The sequence below is a fragment of the Anabas testudineus genome, chromosome 16 (genome assembly GCF_900324465.2).
Source record: "Anabas testudineus chromosome 16, fAnaTes1.2, whole genome shotgun sequence".
NCBI classification, from domain to species: Eukaryota; Metazoa; Chordata; class Actinopteri; order Anabantiformes; family Anabantidae; genus Anabas; species Anabas testudineus.
In genome coordinates this window covers 22167276-22187877 of record NC_046625.1, presented here as the reverse complement: position 1 = coordinate 22187877, position 20602 = coordinate 22167276, and the positions used below count along the sequence as shown (strand labels likewise).

Below are 20602 nucleotides of genomic sequence, written 5' to 3'. Positions count from 1 at the left end.
TAATTACATTTCCACACAGCTGAGTCAAATGTACAGGCAGCCTAAACAGAGGTTTGCATTTCTTTGATATTTCCCCCAGATATTATACCCTATTTCATCTGACACTGCAGCAAGCCTATTTGGAAGTTTAGCACATTTTGCAGCCTCCAGCTTAAAAAGCCTCAGCTTTTCTCGCACAGTATGTCTGCAGCTCTTTTGAATCATTTTGCTCCCTTCCCCACTCCTGCTCTGTTTCTGACTGTATCATTCAGCATAAGAGCGACAGGCGGTAGGAAAGAGAAGGATTTAACTGGCCTGATGGACAAACCAGTAGACCAGTCATACAATCTCACCCCCTCTCAATGTTTCAGAATGCCAGATCGCGGCAGTTTGTTTTGACCATGCTGGTAACTTAGGTTAGCTCAGAGTGTCCAGTAGTACTTAGTAGTAATCATGTACTGTATTTCTACTCATTTACTTTCTTATTCATGTACCAGTACCTTGTGAAATTGACACTGTGTTGCAGACAACTAGGAAGACCTTGACTGTGACAGGCAGCTTATTTTACATAGTTTATTGGAGTAGAAACCAATTTTGTGCTTCTGAGTGAATCAAAACAACTTTGATTGAATGCCTCTAGTTTGACACTCCTCCACCTCAGAGAGGACGTTTCTCACATTTCCCAATGTAATGTCGCCAGGTCCATTTATCTGTCTTTGAGTGTTAGCATGTGTTTCCAAGGTTTCTTTCATAACAATTGGCTCCCTGATTATTAGATTTGAATATTTGATTAAATCAAATTATCTTTTACACAACTTTATTCAATTATACTCAACTATTGCTGAGTCATCGTGTTTCTTTGACTTGTGTTTCAATCCCGTCTCCTAAAAATGAATAGGATAATACATTGAATGCATTCAGTTCTGATGCAATGTATGTTGTATGTTTGTCTAAATACAATTATTTTTCCAGTAGACTGGCTAAAATGAATGTGAGATGAATAGTTTCACAAATTCAGTTCACAAAGTTTTTTTGTAAAATTTTGTCAAAAAAGATAAATTAAATTGGAATTAAATGCAGTGGGCAGTGAATACCTTTTATAGGTTAATTGAGCCTTATGTAAGCAAATGTAGACTGGTTGCAATCATAGTATTTTCCCTATAAAACATACGTGTTTGCAGTTTAGTAGAAAAGAAATGTCATCTTTGGTAGGCAGGGTTGCACACAGCCATTTCTGGAGTGAGCTGCAGGTATTAGGACTATGAGACTTTCCTGTTTCCATGTCTTGGCCATATTTTATGTTTATTATTCCTTGTTTTTTTATTAAATTCTATTTTTTTCCTTCATTGCTCACATCACAATGAATAGACCTGCACAAAAGTAGTAACATAGTTTCAGCGTCTTACAGCTCAATTGCAATAGCATCAAGAGTATGTGTGTGTGTATGTGTATTATGTTGTGTGCATAATTAAGTCATATAAAACTATATAATATCCATTTGATGAGGATGTGTTGAGAAACACTGGCTCATTATCTCTGAGGATAAATGTTTTTTTAGCTAATTGCAGCAGTTTAGTGAAATTTTTATGTGCAGTATCACTGAAGCAACCCTCTGAGAAACTCCACCTGTGTTCTCAGGGGCAATTTCTCATGGTCTAACTAAGGCGAAATGATCCCAGGTGAAGGGCCAGACTAAGAGTAATTTAGCAACGACAGAGCTGCAGCACATCCCTTTGTAGAGTCAGACTTAAGTGTGAAGGGCATCTATGATCATCTGGTGGCTGGATTTCCGGTACATAGTGCAGGCACCACATAAGCCCACCATTTAGAGTGATGGACACTGGGGTTCGGTGCAATGCCAAGGCTAATTCATACTTGCAATGTCACAGTCGTGTCCACTAGAGTGTCTGTGACATGAGTTTTGTCCCCACAATGGACTCTATGTTTTTGTCTGCACAGATTCTCCACTGTGCCAGTGCATCAACTATGCATGTCCTAGGAGTGCATGTTAACTCGATGCTTAGGTCATGCATCAAAGGCATAATATCTTTATTTCAAAGTCCTTCACATTGTTATTGTGAAATGGTTACACATGTTGTTTTATGCATTTCACTTTTTCCATGTTATTCAAATGCAACAGAGAAGCCCTTCTTGCTGCTACTACGGTAATAATGTAAATGTATCTGTAGCATGCATTTCTTTTCTTTTTGATGTCTGTTGGAGGGCAAGTGGAATTAGCCTTAGGTTGAACAACAGGCAAAAGTGAGTGAAGTAGGTGTGCTGACCTCTTGCATTGCAGACTGCTTCGAGGCACCTACAAAAGAATTTGTAATGCATCCTGGGGGAGACTGGAACATAAGGGAGGCCATGTTCGCACCCTCAAATGTGTAGGCAGCTGCTCTAAGCTATGGTCACTAGATCATTGATGCCTGTTGAAATGGCAATTAAAAAATCTACTCGTGTTAATGCTGTTTTAGTGAGCAGGACGTCTTCTACACTCAGACAGTCATTCCTGTAGCATCTGCTATCATCTGCTATGACAATTGGTTGTGCAGTCAATTCTATCAAACCAAACCAATCACAGACAGTACTGAATCTGCCTGGCAGACAAAACTTCAGTCAGGAGAGCACATGTGATGGCCCAGCTATGTCCATTCAGTGCCACTGAAAGGAAAGCTGAGGCAGAGTTTACTTATGAAATAGAAAGGGGTGATTTATCTCAATAATGACTCTTTTTTGTGTGACAAGGCAATTTCCCTGCCCAGAGGTGTATGTATTATTTTTTTCTTCCCCCCTTCCTGGTGCTGAAGGGAGGCAGTGCTGATGGAATGGCCCAAGATCAGACTGGAAACGAGGGAGGAGGCTTTAGTAAACACACATGAGCAATCCTTAAGTTTGGCCGTGTCAGCTGAAGAAGTGACAAAAAGAGAGAGGGAGGGTGGTTTTCAATTCATCTTTCTTTTCTTTTTTAAAGAGGTTACTGTTGAAGGTTGAGCCTCAAAACACACTGCCTTTTGATTTCCATTCCCTTTGATCCTGTCATACAAATCTACCACGTGGCTGCATATCTGTACCTCGGAGTATGCACATCAAAAAGCGGCACCAGCGCGTCATGCTATTGGCAAAACAGCATTTGACTTTAATATCAAATAGCAACCAAAACTGTGTCCTATCAAATGAAGCTATAAGGCTTTGGAATCAATGTCCATAGTTAGATGCAATGTCCACACTTCAGGACCTAAGGTGTCATAGCTATAAGACTACTGTAAGATCACTGGTGTTGAGTCATTGGGGTAAATTCAACATTTTTAAAAAATTCACCCTGTAAAATGTACAATGAGCATAACAATGGGCATGTGCCATTCAGGGACAATCTAATCTAAATGTCCAACAAGTTCTCAGTTCAGGATCAGATTGAGACTTTTCCCTTACCATCAAACACTGATGCTTCTTCTGTTGGAATCTCATACAAAAGCATTTGGGCACCCTTTGGTATCTCTTTGGTGTGTTTGGGGACATGAGAGCTGCACTGTTTGACACCATGGGAATTATAGCAGCAGGAAAAAAGCAGAAAAAAAAATGGGTGGGAAAGTCCTGCATGCTCTCCATCCACTCTGTCCTTCTCTGAATCTGGACCTTTGCTTAATATAGAGTGTCATTGGTATAGGTTATCAAATATTAGCCACTAGTTAGAATAACTAGTTGTAAACATTGATTGGCACTGTTAATCCTGTTAAAATATTGGCATCATTGGCATCATTTACGTGTAAGCAGATAAAAGTTCTAGAGTTGATTTCAATAGTAGCATTTGCAATATAATGCTTTAATATATGCTTCAAAACATGTGAACATGTTGTCTACTGTCCAAAGAGCTGCAGCTGCTAGTGAAGGCATCATTAGGCTGTGAAGTCAAAACAAATCCATTGCTGTAAACCACAAAGTTGACCCTCATGGACACACTATAGGTTAAGTTACGGGGTGGCAATGTAGTTCTGACAGCTAGTCCACCATTAGTTAGTTCCGACTGAAATATCTCCACAGATACTGGATGACTTATGGTTTGTATTTAGCGCAATCAGTAAAGAGACGATAAATCTTGCTGACCTCATTGTTTTCTGGACTGTCCATGTCACAGCATCCATTGTTTAGATTTTCTCAGAATCAGATGTATTTTGTTTAATGTTTCATCATGTTAACGTAATGAAAAGATACAGAAAATGCTAGAAATCTGCATGTTAGGATTGTCTTTGTGAGCATGTTAGCCTGCTCATGTAGCATTTAAAACTTGAGCACACTCTGGCAACCTTAATCTGACACTAATAATAGTTATTTCTAGGTGATTTTTTAAATAGTAGTAAATGATTTATTGCCCATCAACAAATGTGTTAGTTGTGAGTTTGTGTTGTCTGTATAAAAACAGAATAAGGAATAGTGTTAAAGTGTGGACTTGCAGTCTTGTCATGTATGACGAGTTGGACATATGCCTAGGGCCAGCAATGCTTTCTTCTGATTGGCAATTTCTCTTATCTTGACATAAGATGTTAAACCCTTGGCTATTTGGTGCTTTGTTACAGACACTGTTACAGAGCTGTCTGACTTGCATGAGGCTGCATATAAACATTAGGGTTAAATGAGAACGGTTACCACACACTGTGGAATATGGGATAATTCCAAGAGACATTTCTAGGTTAGTAAATGAATCACAGCTAAAACATTTATATATTCAATGACCTGTCATTTAATTGAATTGTGTGTGTGAGATAATTACATAGGGAGCCTCCATCAGACCTGGGAATCGGAATGTCTCGGATGTCAGAATGAGCAGATTGCTCAAAAGAAGCCTAGCTGATTAGGGTCATCTTGTATTGAAGAAACAACATCACAGTGCTAATGCTCATCATGTCTCACTGACTTGATTCCAGTCCTCTGACAGTAATGTGGCTACAATGAATTAGGCTTCGGTTTTCTGTTCGGTTTTTAAAATTAATTTCATTGTTCAGTCAGGGCCTTGTGAATAAGCAATATTCCAACGTTTTACACAGACAGTAGGGATAGGCTTTGAGGTCTGGCATGACCTTTTATTAAATGTAATATACAGTACTGAGTTGTTAGTGTCCACTTTTACTTAAAAGAAGCCATCATAGCCAACCAATCCCACTTTTCTTTTTTCTTTTCTTTAGGCACACCAACAGCACAGTTAAGGATAGGGTGTGACTGTTTTGCAGCAATTGATTTGCAAATTGGGGTCTTTAGTTTTCTAGACATGACTCTGTGTTCCTTGTGACCTCCCAGACTATTACATTTTCAATTCAATTTAATTTAATTTGAAAAACTTTATTATTCCCAGGGGGAAATTGTTTTGTCTTGTTACACTTACTCTCAACTCAGACAAAAAGAAAGGTAACCGTAACCAGGAAAGATCCATAACAACACAAATACAGAATAACATCAATACTCAAAACCGAAAAATATAGGGCTACAGAATATGTAAGAGATGAAGATACAAGATGGATGAAAATAAGTTCAATAAGTATAGTCCAGGGTGGAATGAAAGCACATATGACAAGAAATTGTCAGTTTGTAAAGATTGATGGCCACAGGTAGAAAGGATCTTCTGTGGCTCTCTGTGGAGCACGTGATCATTCATCATTCGTGAACGTTCATCAGTCTCTGGCTGAACGTGCTGCTCTGTCCAATCAGCACACTGTGTAGTGAGTGGGAGGGATTGTCCAGGATTGAGAGGAGTTAGGACAGCATCCTCCTCTCAGCTACAACATGTAGAAGGTCCAGCTCCACCCCCAAGACAGAGCCGGCCCTCCTGATTAGTTTGTTCAGCCTGTTAGTTTCTGCCACCTTCATGTTGCTGCCCCAGCAGACCACAGCATAGAAGATGACGCTGGAACCACAGACTCATAGAACATCAGCAGCGTGGTGCTGCAGATGTTGAAGGACCTGAGCCTCCTCAGAAAGTGCATCCGCTGAGTTCTTAGTCCAGTCCAGTTTATTGTCAAAGTACACTCCCAGGTATTTGTACTTGGTATGACCCCCACCTAGAGAGATGGATGACGGGACTCCCAGATTTCCTGAAGTTCATCACCAGCTCCATTTTTTTTAATGATGTTGAGATGTCTTGGTCTTTGTGTGATCTATGAGTGATTGACCACTCCTGGTGAGGGTAACAACAAATGTCTGACAAAACTCTACCTGACAGTCGAAGAGATCTCCTTGTTCGAGCCATCAGACATTGATGGTAAAGACAGATTAATCTTTATGTTTAAGGCAGAGTCACACCTGGTTACCATAGACTAAAAAACCTAACTCTAATTTTCCCTTCAAATAAACTGATAATCCTGCAATTTCACTTATTTTTGCTGCACACAACTATTATTTCTGTCTCAATTTAGGACAGTAAAATTCATACCCTTTAATACTTAAGATGAATGACAAATGAATAATTTCCAAGCATAAATGAAAACACAAAAGTCTAAAATCCTAATTGGATAAACATGACACAACATGACATGTTTCCTTTTCCCCTACATGATGAGTTAATTCAAGGTTGTCTTGAAAACTCATACTGTATTATTACTATATTTATACTATAGCACCTAGCTAACGAACTGAGTATGATTATGGAACAACTTCTGTTTAGTTATATCGAGGCACATAAACTACTCAGTTAAGTATACATACACGGGTAATAATATCCTTGCACATATACATGGACTCGTATTGGAGTATTACAATAGTGATTCCACTGAAGTCAACAGCACATACTAGTACTCATTTGTCAGTTAACCAGTCCCTTTAGAAATGTCCAGTTACAGGCTTGAGGATTATGAGTAACACATGGACCTAATCAGCATCCACCACTAGTGTGTTGACATCATATTTCTTTCCTGGAACTTCACATCTCAGCAGAGCACTGATCATTTGTTTTGTTAGTATTTTTTTGTTCAGACGTCATCATCACATTTCCTTAAAAATGAAGCCAATTTAAACAAGAACCTGGTTGAATTTGAAACTATTGAACAACACAGAATTGTTCACTTACTTGCAGAAATAATGATATCAGCCTTCAGAAAAATCTATATCATTCATCCAGTCTCTCTCTCACGCACACACACGGTCCTGCCGCAGGTTGGCCCTTTGCTTGTTTGTGATAAATGCAGCATTTGTGTCCAGGGTGTAGGCTTATTTCTGCTCAGTTGCCTGCTCTGGCTAAGCTAAGCCTTGTGTTGCTGATAATGACAGCTGTGAAAGGAGTGGGGGACTGAATGAAAACCAGTGGGGGTGGTGAGTAGCTGTGAATCCAGTCACTCTGCTCTGCCAGGCCTGTATTTACCATCCTTCTGTGTCCTGCAGTGTCACACTGGGGTGCACATCGCTCTAACCTCTCTTCTACTATTTACCAGAGTAAGGGCCTATTTTTCTTTATAACTGAGGACTGTCACCATTTAAAAAGAGAGAGAAATTTATTTTGTTAGTTTCTTCAAAAAAGGAAAAACAAAGTATTAGTTTAAAGAAATGTATTTCCTTTTGAGTAGCAGTTAATAGGAGAAAAGTTAGGGTTGCAACTATGGATTATTGAGTCGTCTTCTTTAGTGATAAATGGTTGTACTTCTACAGTATCTACAAGTGTGTCACTGAGGTGCCTTTAGGTCACCAACATTTGCTCATTTCATTAATCATATATTTGCTTTTATTTATTATTATTATTATTATTATTATTATTATTATTGCCATATTTGCACTATTATTTTTGAAAAAAATAAAAACCTTGTTAATATGTAATTATGCCCCTTCAAATTACATGATGCACATGCTGGTCGCTAAAGGAACACTAGGACATGCTTTGTGGATCCTAAGTTTTCATTTGGTGGCTCAATCATCGGTTCCTCCTGGTTCCACACATCAAAGTGTCTGTGAGCTAGATACCGACCTTATTAGTGTTCCTAGTATGTCACGCCAGGGCCTTGCATGCCAGTCAACATTGGTGTGTGTGTGAGTGTTTAGTACTGCTGATGCAGTATTAGATGACCAACAACTGAACCTGCAGAACAAAAGTACTAAAAATAAAGTTCTGAAGGGGTATTTAAACTTTGTAAGTCACTGGGGGACTAATCTCTCTACAAAAGAAAAATTGCAGTTATTAGTGGATAGTTTTTGGTCCTTTTATCACATCAATATGCGTACAATTGTGTTACCATGTGTCATGTCTAAAAAGAAATACAGAACCATCATAAAAGTAGAACTTTGTAATGTCCTCACACGTCATTAAAAATAAATACTAACTCAGCAGTACCCCACAAATAGCATGTCCTCAGTTAAGTTAATTTATTCATTATGGAATATATTATTCATTGTTGCTTATATGTATACAGGTACATTGTTTTAGAAGTATTTAGAACACTAGGTATAGTGTAAAGGTATACAACATCCTAAGAGAAACTTAGCATAGGTGCGCCTCAATTGAGACAGAACAGTAGAAATGTGAGGTTACTGGCAAAAGATGTTGTGTATCACACATGTTTTTTACATATATCATATTTTTAATGTTTCATTACCACTCTAATGACCTCCATTTTCAGTTTCCAGCAACTAAGTGAACAAGCTGGGGGGATTTAGAATTCCACACTGGAGAGAAGGATGTGTATGTACATCCATGAGTGTGCATCTCTCATTGAGGTGGTGTATGTGCACTTCAGAGGGATGTGAGGCACAGTCATTGGGCTTGAAATCAAGCAGTGAAGATTGTTTATGGACTGCCAAAAGTAATTAATCTCCCTTCTCTATGAAAACTAATCGGATTAAACATTCTCGTGGCCCAGTGAATCTGTCTCTGTGTAATGTGTGGACGTTAGATCTGCTCCTCTGTCCTACTTTGTGCCCATAATGCCAGTCCTATAGGTCGGATTCACTGGCTCCAGCACAACAATGAGCAGCACAATGAGCCTGGAGTGTAATCACATTCTCCTGCTTGTCTGAATGCTTGTCTTTCACGGTGGGGAAAAGTGCATTGGCCACTTGACCACTATCATGTTCTGACCTTTGATAGAGATGCTGAGGCGCTAAGAGAGATTTGTTGATTTGAGTGTCATCTGTGTGTCTTGGCCGCGGGTAAAACACATGTTCACATGATGATTTGACCTTTTCTGGAGTATTCAGTTGAGTATTCTCTACCCTTGTCTCCTCTCCATGTGTAAGTGGGTAATGGATTAACATCCAAAATACTGCCTCCAAAATATTCACTAGTTAGTTGTAGTTCCTGCGTATGTGATGCTTTAAACTGTTCCAATTCAAAACACGCCCACTCATACAGAGTACATAACAGTGCTTTTGCTGGAATTCAAATATGTGTTGGACAGTAAAGGTTTAATACATTCATATCATGCTCAAACATTTACAATTCCTTAAAGCTTAGGCTGCTTTTGCAGCCCTTAGAGGCTGCAATGTTCATTACATAACAGTACAAAGAAAGAGCCACAACAGATTAAGCCCTAAAGCCTTAGGAGGTTTTAAAGGAGTAGTTCAACATTTCGGTACATGCATATGTTGGCATTCTATTTGAGAGCGAAATGAGAAGAAGAAAAAATAATTTTAGTTGTATGTTTGTGCATTCTGTTGGTTTTCGCCCGTGGTTAGGCTAGCTTAGCATAAAAACTAGAACCATCAATAAAGGTAAATGAGCGTTCTAAAAGCAGCTAAGGCCTAGCCCAAGCTTCACAGAAGAGCTCATATAAAATGAATTATCAGATTCTGTAATGATCTAACTTAAATATGTACATATATATATATATATACATATATACCAGGCCAGCAGTAGCTCAGTTGGGAGAGCAGTCATCTGTGAAGCTTAGGCACAGTAGTTCAGTTCTCATTTCCTGAACGCATCATGTTCAGCCAAATTTGATGTTCAAAATGTCTACTTAAAAACTATTCGAAAATTGTATTGTAAGAAAGTTTTTTTCTGTAATAATTACACTTTAGGGCCATATGGGACAGAGAATCTCTGGTAAAACCTTTATTACCAGCCCTGCTCTAGTAATGCCATCTGTGCACAGTTTATATCTATATAGATTGTGGCTGGATAGTGTAGTGGAAAGATTCCCTCTGTGCGTGAGACCAGGGTTTAAATCCTGGCTGTGGCCTACCTCCAGTAGTGCTCCTTTGGCAAGACCTCTTTATGTTTAGTCTGCCTTTGCCTTGTACCTTGTATCTCACTTGTAAGTCGCTTTGGATGAAAGTATCTGCTAAATGACTAAATGTAAAGCCATTAAACAAATACTTTCTTCACTTACTGTCAGACTGTGAGTTCATTCATTTTTAGATTGGCAAAGTGAAAATGATGAAATAATTTTGTTTTGTTTTTTTTTTTTGTTTTTTTTTGGTTATTGTTTCTTTCTCAGACACCACCACCCACCAGACAGAATGTCGTATGGGTCCATCGATGGAGGTTCCTTTGGCAGTCGTAACCCATTTGGTGGTCCAACGAGACAGGGCTACCAGCCAGTAGGTACGAACAAGTAATGATTTTTTTTATGATTGAAGAAATATCATTAATGTAGAACTGCTTTACAGCAATTAAAGGTTGTACATTAAAACGTCTGACACTGGCTTAGTTGTAACACAGATAATATGATTCTGCAACTGTGTGACTTTTGACTTATCATGTGCTTCAGTAGAGCAGGTTGTAATGGAATAAAGGAAACAACAATACAAAAGTTAATGTAAAAGGCAAATGCAGTAAATGCTGCTACCAACACCTGTTGATCAGTAGAACACTGTGAAAACAAAACAATACATGTTCAGTGTGAAGTGGAGAGAGATTTTTAGCCAGTCACAGTTTTTACCTCAGATGAGACTATTCAAACCCCAGAAAAGACTTGTGTTCCCAGTGGAGACATAGAACTTAATGCATACAAAAACTGGTTCTCCAGAAGCTGTTGGATGTTGCAAACAATCTTGAATTCCTGCCTTCCTGAGAATGGACTGACTTATTTACTTCATCAGAGTCTTTGCTTTATGGGCAGACAGGGAGCACAGGCTGCCTTTGGCCAGGTAGGAACAGGAAAGGATATTGATGACACAGTTATAAAGGCAGTGAGGAGGCAAAGAGGTGACTTGGGGCTTGCTAAACACCTCCTTGAAATCTAGGTCAGAAGGTTTAAAGGATTTTAAGTTATTGAGAGTAGGGTAGCAAGACAGTTCTCAAACTGACAGCATGGCAATCTTGGCTCCACCTCAGAATAGAATCTGTGGCTGGGTAAACATGAGGAATATATCTGCACAGCCAAGGCTAACTGAAGATGAGCAAATGTTGGGGCAAGTCAGTCAGTGGGTAACATTGCACAGATATCCATCAAGGGTGCTTGCATCCACCAGTTCAGGCACCTTGTCCAAGTCCTGCACCAACTGGATTGAGCCTTCTGTGGATGTGGAAGTAGGTGTCTGCCCCTGAACACCCCTGGCAGGCAGAGGGAGTTAATCATGCTAAAACTAACAGAGTATGAACGAATAACAACGAATCAGAGTGAAATGTGCACAAATTCAAGCACCCTATTAATAGCTGTCAGTACTGAGGCTTTAGGAAAGTTCCATAAATTTTCATCTTGCTACTTATAAGCAGGTAATCAGAGTCAGGTGTTCCAGTCATCACGTTTGTTATTTATAAAGAAATGAATAATTCACACAATCAACATTTCATGTACATGAGTAAAAATATGCATACAAGTATGATTTGAATTCAACAAGTGTACACATAAATGCTACACAAACTGTTGCATTTTGTAATGTTTGCTCATACACACATTTGTTTGACATCACTATTTCCTACTTTCTATATATTCAACTATGATATCAATACTTGGTTCATCTGAGAGCACATATTGTGTGTGTGTGTGTGTGTGTGTGTGTATTCTTGTGCAAAGGTCACAGGCTTTCATAAGGGTTAAGCAGTGTGAAAAGCAGCTTCATTGGATTTGATCCTCTCACTGCTTTCATTAGCCTTGTAATGGGGTAGGAGCAAGACAAAACCCCTGAGGCAAAACATGTTCCCAGCCAAACTGGAGGTGTGTATATAGTATATGTGTGTGTTTTTGACAGAGAGTGAAAGATCCACAGATGAAGAGAGGCTCTGTAGACATAAAGTTAGAGTTGAATAGATAGTCTGGATAATAAATTAATGTTTTGTGTTTAGGACAGGACAAAGAATATAGTATTTTTTTGCATTTTTTCATTCAGAAACTGATGACATAATCTGCGGAAGTGACACACATAGGTTACCACACCTCAGGACACAGAAAGAAATGCATTCTATATCATTTCAATAGGTGTTGACTGAATATACAAGAGACTATTACATCCCTTCCCAAGTCCATTATTTAACACAGAATTAGAACCACATTTCCTACTTACCATATATGTATGACAGTGTATAACAAAAGTATAACAAATACTCAAAGCAAGATGACATGAAAATAAGATCTTAAATGAAGTATAGAACTTTGTACCCTTCAAATACCCTCTGATTTGGTATTAATATATCGATCTTGGTAGTAAAATTATGTTTGTCTTTACTTCTCAATAAAATTTTGTTATTTACATTTAGACATTTGGAAGATGCTTTTATTCCAAGCAGGTTTGTGGATCACTGCTTTAAGCGGCTGTGGATCAGTGGCTAAAGCAGTTGTTATATACACGGATTGTGATTCAACACTTGAACAACAGAGGCCACCTTGTATAGGCAACATGGTGGTTGGAGCACAACAGAACAGAAAAAAACTAAGCATTAGTTGCTGCTGCTAATGGGACCAAGCCACTCATGAGTTTGGCAAAGAGGCAGCTTATGGGGCTACTTGGGAGGGTCATTGACAGATTGAGCTTGTATGGGGGACAACTCGAAGGGCAGCAGTATAAGTGGAACACCTTTGCAGGAGCTCCAAAGTCTTTGCTTAGAGCCTGGAGCTTAGATTAGATCAGGTGGATAGTACAGGGAACTGTCACCCAATTGGTGGAGCTAATGGAGGCCAAATAGAGGACTGGACAGGTAGTAAGATAAGTAGGTGAAATCAGTGTTTGTATTAATATTCACCCCCTTCAGGTCAGTATTTAGTAGATGCACCTTTGGCTGCAATCACAGCATGGAGTCTGTGTGGATAGGTCTTAATTAGGCTTGCACATCTGGACACTGGAATTTTGTGTAATTTTTCTTTGAGAAACTGCTCAAGCTCTGTCTGGTTGTGTGGGGATCAGGTGTGAAGAGCCCTTTTCAAGTCCATCCACAAATTCTCTATTGGATTGAGGTCTGGGCTTTAACTCGGCCACTCCAGAACATTCACCTTGTTGTCAGTAAACCATATCTGTGTAGCTTTCACTGTTTGCTTCAGGACATTGTCTTGCTGGAAAACAAATCTTCTCCCAAGTCGTAGTTGTCTTGCTGACTGAATAAGATTGTCCTCCAGGATTGTCCTGTATTTTGCCGCATTCATCTTACCCTCTACCTTAACAAGCCTTCCAGGGCCGGCTGCCATGAAGCATCCCCACAGCATGATGCTGCCACTCCCGTTTCACAGTGGGGATGGTGTGTTTGTGGTAATGTACACTGTTATGTGCTATGTGCCAAATATAGCATCTTGTCTGATGGACAAAAAGCACAATTTCGAAGATTGAAAAACACTTTTCCACTGGACCATGGAGTCTTTCACATGCCTATTGGTGAACTCAATTCGTGATTTAACATAAGTTTTCTTCAACAGTGTCTTTCTCCTTGCCACTCTCCCACCAAGTTTTGACTGGTGAAGAACTGTACATACAACAACAAGTTGTTGTATGTACAGTCTCTCCTATCTCAGTTGTGAAGCTTGTAACTCCCTCAGAGTAGTCATCTGTGTGTTAGTGGCCTCTCTCACTAGTCTTCTTGGACAGTCACTCATTTTGTGTGGACGGCCTGTTCTAGGCAGATTTAGACATTGGCCATATTCCGACTATTTTGTTGATGATGGATTTCACTGAACTCCGGTTATCCAAGGCACTGAAGAAATCCAAACTTCAGTGCCTTCAGTAGACATTATTTTGTATCCATTCCCTGACTTACACTTTTCAATGACTTTTTTTCTGAGTTGCTAGGAGTGTTCATTTGTCTTCATGGTGTAATGGTAGTCAGGAATACTGAATAACCAGTGACTGGACCTTCCAGACACAAGTTTCCTTATACTGCAGTCATTTGAGACACATTCACTGCACTCAGGTGATCCCCATTTCACTAATTAGACAACCAGCACCAAATAGCTGGACCTTAGTTGGATTAGGTCAGTCATTTTAAAGGGGTTAAATATTAATGCAAACACTAATTTCACCTTACATATTATTATTTAATTGACATTACTTTGTGGAAACCTGTTTTCACTTTGACATTAATGTCAAAAAAAGTATTTTTAATAATTCATTAAAGTATTTTTCTGAAATCAACTCGCCAACTTTTATTGACCGTGAGTGATGATTTATAATGTCAATAAAAGGATAAAACATTCAAGGAGGTAAATACTTTTAGAGGCACTGTATATGAAGGATGCAGAGTCTGAACCTGGTTTTACATTGTTTCTGGAATAGATTCTCAGTGGGTGACTGATCAGCCAAAAATATGTGCTAGCTAGTAATGTATAAGAAGTGTAGAACTGCACAGTGTGATGTCAGATTGTCCTTAAATACAGTATGTTGGAACAGGTGGTCGTGGAAATGTTTACTGAATGTTTAAAGGTGCCATGTCTAGAATTGTGCGGTTCCCTATGATTCCACTGAATTGTTTTATTTGTCTGCAAAAAAACTGTTTGTCACTGAGTAAAGTAATTTCGAAAAGCACTGAGGTTCAAACAATCACAACCTCAGTGAATTTATAATAAAATATTAGTGAGCAGAAAATGTAGTGCAGTTCACAGCTGCTAGTGTTGAGCTTTATGAATTAGGCCTCAGGTCTTTTTTCTGTGAAATGTTCCTAGTTTAGCCAGTCAGCGCCAGATGAATATACCCTTATCTGCTTACAATGTACTGTGCATTTATAACAGTGTATACAAGTTTATGTTCATAGCAATCGCAATCATGTTTGACACTTGAGGGGAGTAGTTGGCAAAAGTGCTGCAATTTAGATTCACAGTGAAGGAAGAAGGGAGTATTTGACAGAGTAAAAACAAACATCACACATGCTTTTTGTTTCTGGACTTCAGCATACTGTACTCATATGTGTACCGTGAAATACTCCCTTTCACTCAGTCTGACAGTCAGCTTCTCTCTCCCAGTCTTCTCTATTGTGGGTAGACATATGGCAGCCTCAGCCACCAGAAAGGGAGTCTTTGATCACACTGAAGGCTGGATACATTATGAGGGATATGAGCAGTGGTGGTGGGAAGGGGGTGGGGGTAGAGGGGAGCAGGAGCCTGTCAGATTTGCCGTCTGTTGCTCAGGCTGATCTGAAGGGGGGCTCAGGAAATGATCAAAGCTCAGGTTAAGTCTCTAATAGAGCTGTCGCTTGGGCTAATCTCTCTCCTCCCTCTCCCGGGCAAAAGCTCGGAACCCTCCACCCTGCTCTCTGAGATGTGACGTGTCAGCTCCAACAAAGCTCATTCAGTGAGTGCCTCATTCAAGACGACAGGTCAACATGATTTTAATATCAACACACCATATGTTGTTTTTAATAAATGCTGCACTGAAAAGGAAGGGTGAAAAGCTCACTATGCAATGTTTGACTAGTGATCACAGCTGCCATAGTATACTAGTATTATGCGTATATCATTTTTTAATTATATGCGCTATTAAAAATGAACTTAGTTACTTTGAGCAAGCTTGTTTAAAAAAAACTTGAAAACCAAAAATGTCTTCCTAGCTTGTAGATTCCCTACAGTTAGCACAATAAAAAGATACTTGCATAATGAAATAACATGTGTTGTATAAATATTTTGTAAGGTGTAAGTATTTTAGAAATCATTTACTAAAAGTTTTAAAATGACAAAACAGATAAATTATATTTCAAAACACCATATTTTAGGTCTCATTTAGGTCTGATCACACCCAGAGCCCAGGATGAGTTCCATTGTTGATCAAATATTACATTGACAGTGGAGCTTTTAAAACTGCAAGGTCATTGACTTCTTGACGTCCATGGAAAAAGAGAATTGGCCGCCTTGAGGACAAGGCGATATGATGTTTTATTGGTGTGTTATTTTTGTGACCCACCATTAGGGGTTTTTGTTCCTCTAACATACAGTATGTCTTGTCTGTGGCTCACAAAATGTGTACATGATATGTAACAATGGTTGAGTCTGAATTATATTGTAAATATGCAAGAACTAGCAAAAGAAATAATCTGTTCACTCACAATTTTTTAAAAACAACACTACAATGCTTCAAAATTCCACAATCTGTTGAGGAACCTGAACCTGTGGAGTGGCATTCTTCAACTAGTTGCATGGTGCTCCTGGAGCCCTTGTTATAGAGAATATTTGCTGTTTTGGTGAGGTGGTCCCTTCTTTGTACACTGTAAAAGCCATGACTGAGTTTAGACATTCATAGCATTTGTTAATGTTTGTTAGAGAAAGGTTAGATAAAGATTTAAATCTGGCTTAATACAGAAAGGTGTTACTCTCTTACTCTGACCATAACCAGTGTGATTTTCTTGCCTAAACTTAACTGTATACTGTTCTCTGGAGTCCAAGTTAGGTCTGAGGTTTTACAGTCCAGTGGTACTTCCACCACTAATTGAGACCTTTTTACTACCCAATTACACCTTGTGGATGTAGCAAAGGCATCTGTCAAAAACTATTTGGATTAGTCATGGTTTGGTCTATGAAATATAAACAAAAGCCTATTTTAAACTTTCAGACTCCAATGTGACATGGTTAGACTTACGTTCTAGCCAAAAACCCTCAAAGGTATTCAGTTTAACATTATGCGACAATGAGAGGCAACAAATCTTACCATTTGTTAAACTGGAAGCTGAGACTGTGTGTTTATTCACTATTTTCACTGTATGAATTCATTATTAACTACAGTATTTTGTTCTTGTTTTTATTCTGCTGATGATCCAGTCAGTTAATTTACTAACCATTTCAGCATTAGATCAAGCATGCGTTGTCGTTTGGACACTTACTTCCTCATGAAGACAGTAAAGATATAATTGTTTCTTAACAAGAGAATTTCATTCATTCCACATCACTATCAGACTTGAAAGAGTTCCACATGGTTCTCTGCAGCAGGCAATGGAGTGCTGATGTCAGACCTGACCCATGGATGTGTTCACATTGTTAGTTCCCTGTGATGAACTCTCTGGAGACACAGACCTGCTTATTAGGTTGGAATGAAGCAAGATGTTGGACTGGGTGTGACCGTGCTGTGATGAGTACTTGCTCCCTGAGCTCCATGCACTGTTGATAGGCAGTAAGTAGCCAAAGTGGGCCATTTGGTAGATGGTCACGCATGCATTAATGGACCAACTAACGCGGCATTGATCTCAAGTTCGGCCTTCTGTGACATTGCATCCTCATATGAGTTGACTTTCTCTCTTTAGTAGAGCTCCAAGCTATTGATGCTACTACAAAATCATTCAGTCTATGGTGCTTAGTAAAGCTGGGTTTGGTAGACTGCAGCAGTTCTGATTGTAGAATTAGCTTGCTTTCTGCCATTCTGTTGTTGAGATACCAGATGCTACCATTCATTTTATTTTTATTTTTATTTTTTCAGAATACATATTTGGGGAAAGACTTATAATAAGGTCTTTCAGTATGACATTTTGTGGGATCAGAAAACCTGACAAAAGGACACTTTCTGTTATGCTGGTGCTTGTCTTGACAGTGGACTCAAGAAAGTACAGTGGTATGTGCAGTCAACTTATATATATGACAAAACATACAATTTTAAAAAGACATGAAGGCCTGATTATAATTAGCAGATAATGATCAAAACTATCTATTTTTTTATTACTCAGGTAGGAGATGGCCCACACCTACTAGTCAGTTTGCTATTGAAGATGCAATATGTCTGTTTAGAAGTTGTAAATAGTGTTGTGGTGACAGTAAGCTGAAACAGTAAGGAAACACTGCTAGCTTCCTAATGTCATTTTGACCCAAATGACGCAACAGTTTACTTTTATATATGTGGACATAAAATCTAGCTCTGATTAATTTGACTGAAGTTTAGTAGACTAAAGACTAAAAAGAGTGAGTGCAATATAAATCCAAATGTGACTCGAAAAAAACAAAGAGAAACTATCATGGTTTGTGGACTGTTCTTTAATCAGATTTCTACAGTAAAGGATAAAGAATCTAGTGTAATCACTAAAGTAATTAAACTAGCTGATGAATGCATTGTGACAATGTGAATGATCCATCAAGTTTAAACAAGAAGAAAATGTGCACTAACAGAAGAACATTTCTCCTTGTCTTTGTATGTCAGAGTTGCTTTATTTTTCTATTAACAATGATTTATATTTAGACTCAGAAATAGAAGTGGAAAAAGTTTTCTGAACCAGGCACAAACTCAAGGTTTATAGCATTTTAATCACTTCATTGATATATATATATATATATATATATATATATATATTTTTTTTTTTTATTTTTTTATGTTTAAGCTAGATTATTTTGGTGGCTTCATGTTTGTTATCTTTGCAATCTTACCTCAACTTTTAGCAAATTGTCTCTCCCACTGTGAGGATGAGTGAGGCAAAATTAAAAGAAAAGGTTTCATCAAAGAAACAAAATAAACATTTTCTGGCAAAATAGCAGCATCTAAACAGCTTGGCATTCAGTCAGACCAGAAAAAAGCTCCTCAAGATAATGATTTCATGTTGTCCTGCATTTTTTTGCGTGGTCTGGCTGTGAGGGACATGAGAGCCCGCTAAACAGAGCAGAACACCTCCAGACAGCTGCACGTGGAGGTGATGCAGTATATGTTGTGCTTATGTGCGCGCCTGTTTGAGTGGGTGGGTGGGTGGGTGGGTGGGGGTTATGTATGCCTCCTCCCAGTGTTGTCAAGGTGAATCTTTTATGAATTCCTATGGTTTGCTCGCCCTGCTTTCCGGGTTCTCCAAGCTTGATTTAGTCATGTGCTAAAAATAACCTTGTTTATCCAGGACTAAATGTATATTGACGTCTGCGTTGCAGCTCAGTATCTACAGTACAAGACCATCCGCTCTGTGTTCACTTTATTAACAGTGCTAGCAAGTTTCTTGGAGCCCTAAATAATAATTGAAATTTCTACTTTCTCACCTACAGTAAAAATACAGGACTTTGGAGGATTTTACAACAGCTTCATATGGAAATGTCTGTTTTTTCCCTCCAGTCTATATAGTATTTTCATTGTAAATGTTTCTAATAATCTCATTTTCTGTTTTACTTAGTGTATAAACATAATAATCTCCTGAATAATGTAACAAATAGTTTAATTTTAATTTAATATATATATTTTTTTTTATCAGAGATACCATGCAAATCACAGATTTAATGGCTTTAATATACCTTAAATTGTTTAAGTACAGGTTCTCAAATAAACAATAAACCTTTTAGCAAATCAAAGCCATTTCACACTTGTAATGTGTTTAGTTGGTGCAACACAGAGCTATTCCTTTCAATTTAAATTACTTTAATCATAACTCAAAGGGGAATTTGAGGCAAGTGAGCAGAGTTCATTCATAAAAACAATCCATAGTCACAATATATGAACTTACAAAGAAGATGAAGTGCACAAGGCTTAATGGCCAACCTGTAGTTTGTTAAAAAAAAAATAAAAAAATGTATATCTAATAAAACATCTCACATCTTATTTTTTGTACTGCAGTTAGTCACGTTTAATTGCTTCTATAGCTGCCTTTGGGTTATTGTGGTGCCCAGCAAGTGGAGGGACTTCAGAGTGTTTACTAGGGACAGTAAAACACTATCTAACTAACTAACAGTGGTCAGGTGCTGGGGTCTACATGCATCTCCACTGCTTTTAGAATGTTAAACTTCAAGTAGTTCTGGCTTCTTAAATGAAAGCTTGTAATAAGGTCTTGTCTTTTTGACCCAGAGATGTAAAGTAACAAATAAAATTTATAAAATACTTGTACCTTAGTGAGTTGTAACTTAGGCCACATTTGGCCCATTTGCCCATCGTTCAATTCAATTCTATTCAATTCAATTCAATTCAGTTTTATTTGTATAGCGCCAATTTACAACAGAAGTTATCTCAAGGCACTTTACAGTGTAAGGTTTAAGACCTTACCGAAAATATTTATACAAAAAATTATAGAGAAAACCCAACAATCCCATTTGAGCAAACAGTGGAGAGGAAAAACTCCCTTTAGAGGAAGAAACCTCAAGCAGAACCAGGCTCATGGTGGGCGGCCATCTGCCTCGACCGGTTGGGGTGAGTGGAAAGAGAAGAGAGAAAAGAACAGCAGGCAATAAAGACAACAACAAGCATCAAGAACATTGGGCAGATGAACTGGATTCTGGAGATGTACAGCTCCAGGCCTAGGATACCTGCAGAAAAGTACAGAAAGAGGGAGACAGAGAGGAGGAAACACAACTAAAAGAGAGAGAAGTTAATGATATGCAATGGTGGAATTTGCATTGATACAGGAGAAAAGAGAGAGGAG

General features: G+C 38.5%; 1 protein-coding gene across 1 annotated transcript in view; it reads left to right on the top strand.

Annotated features, from left to right (window-relative positions):
- Positions 1-20602, top strand: part of tsnare1 (T-SNARE Domain Containing 1) — a 125213-nt gene that overhangs the window by 17035 nt on the left and 87576 nt on the right. Inside the window, exon 2 of the mRNA XM_026372619.1 lies at positions 10389-10495. Coding sequence (XP_026228404.1) covers positions 10411-10495 — 85 coding nt within the window. The 5' untranslated portion in view covers positions 10389-10410. The remainder of the gene's footprint in view (positions 1-10388; positions 10496-20602) is intronic.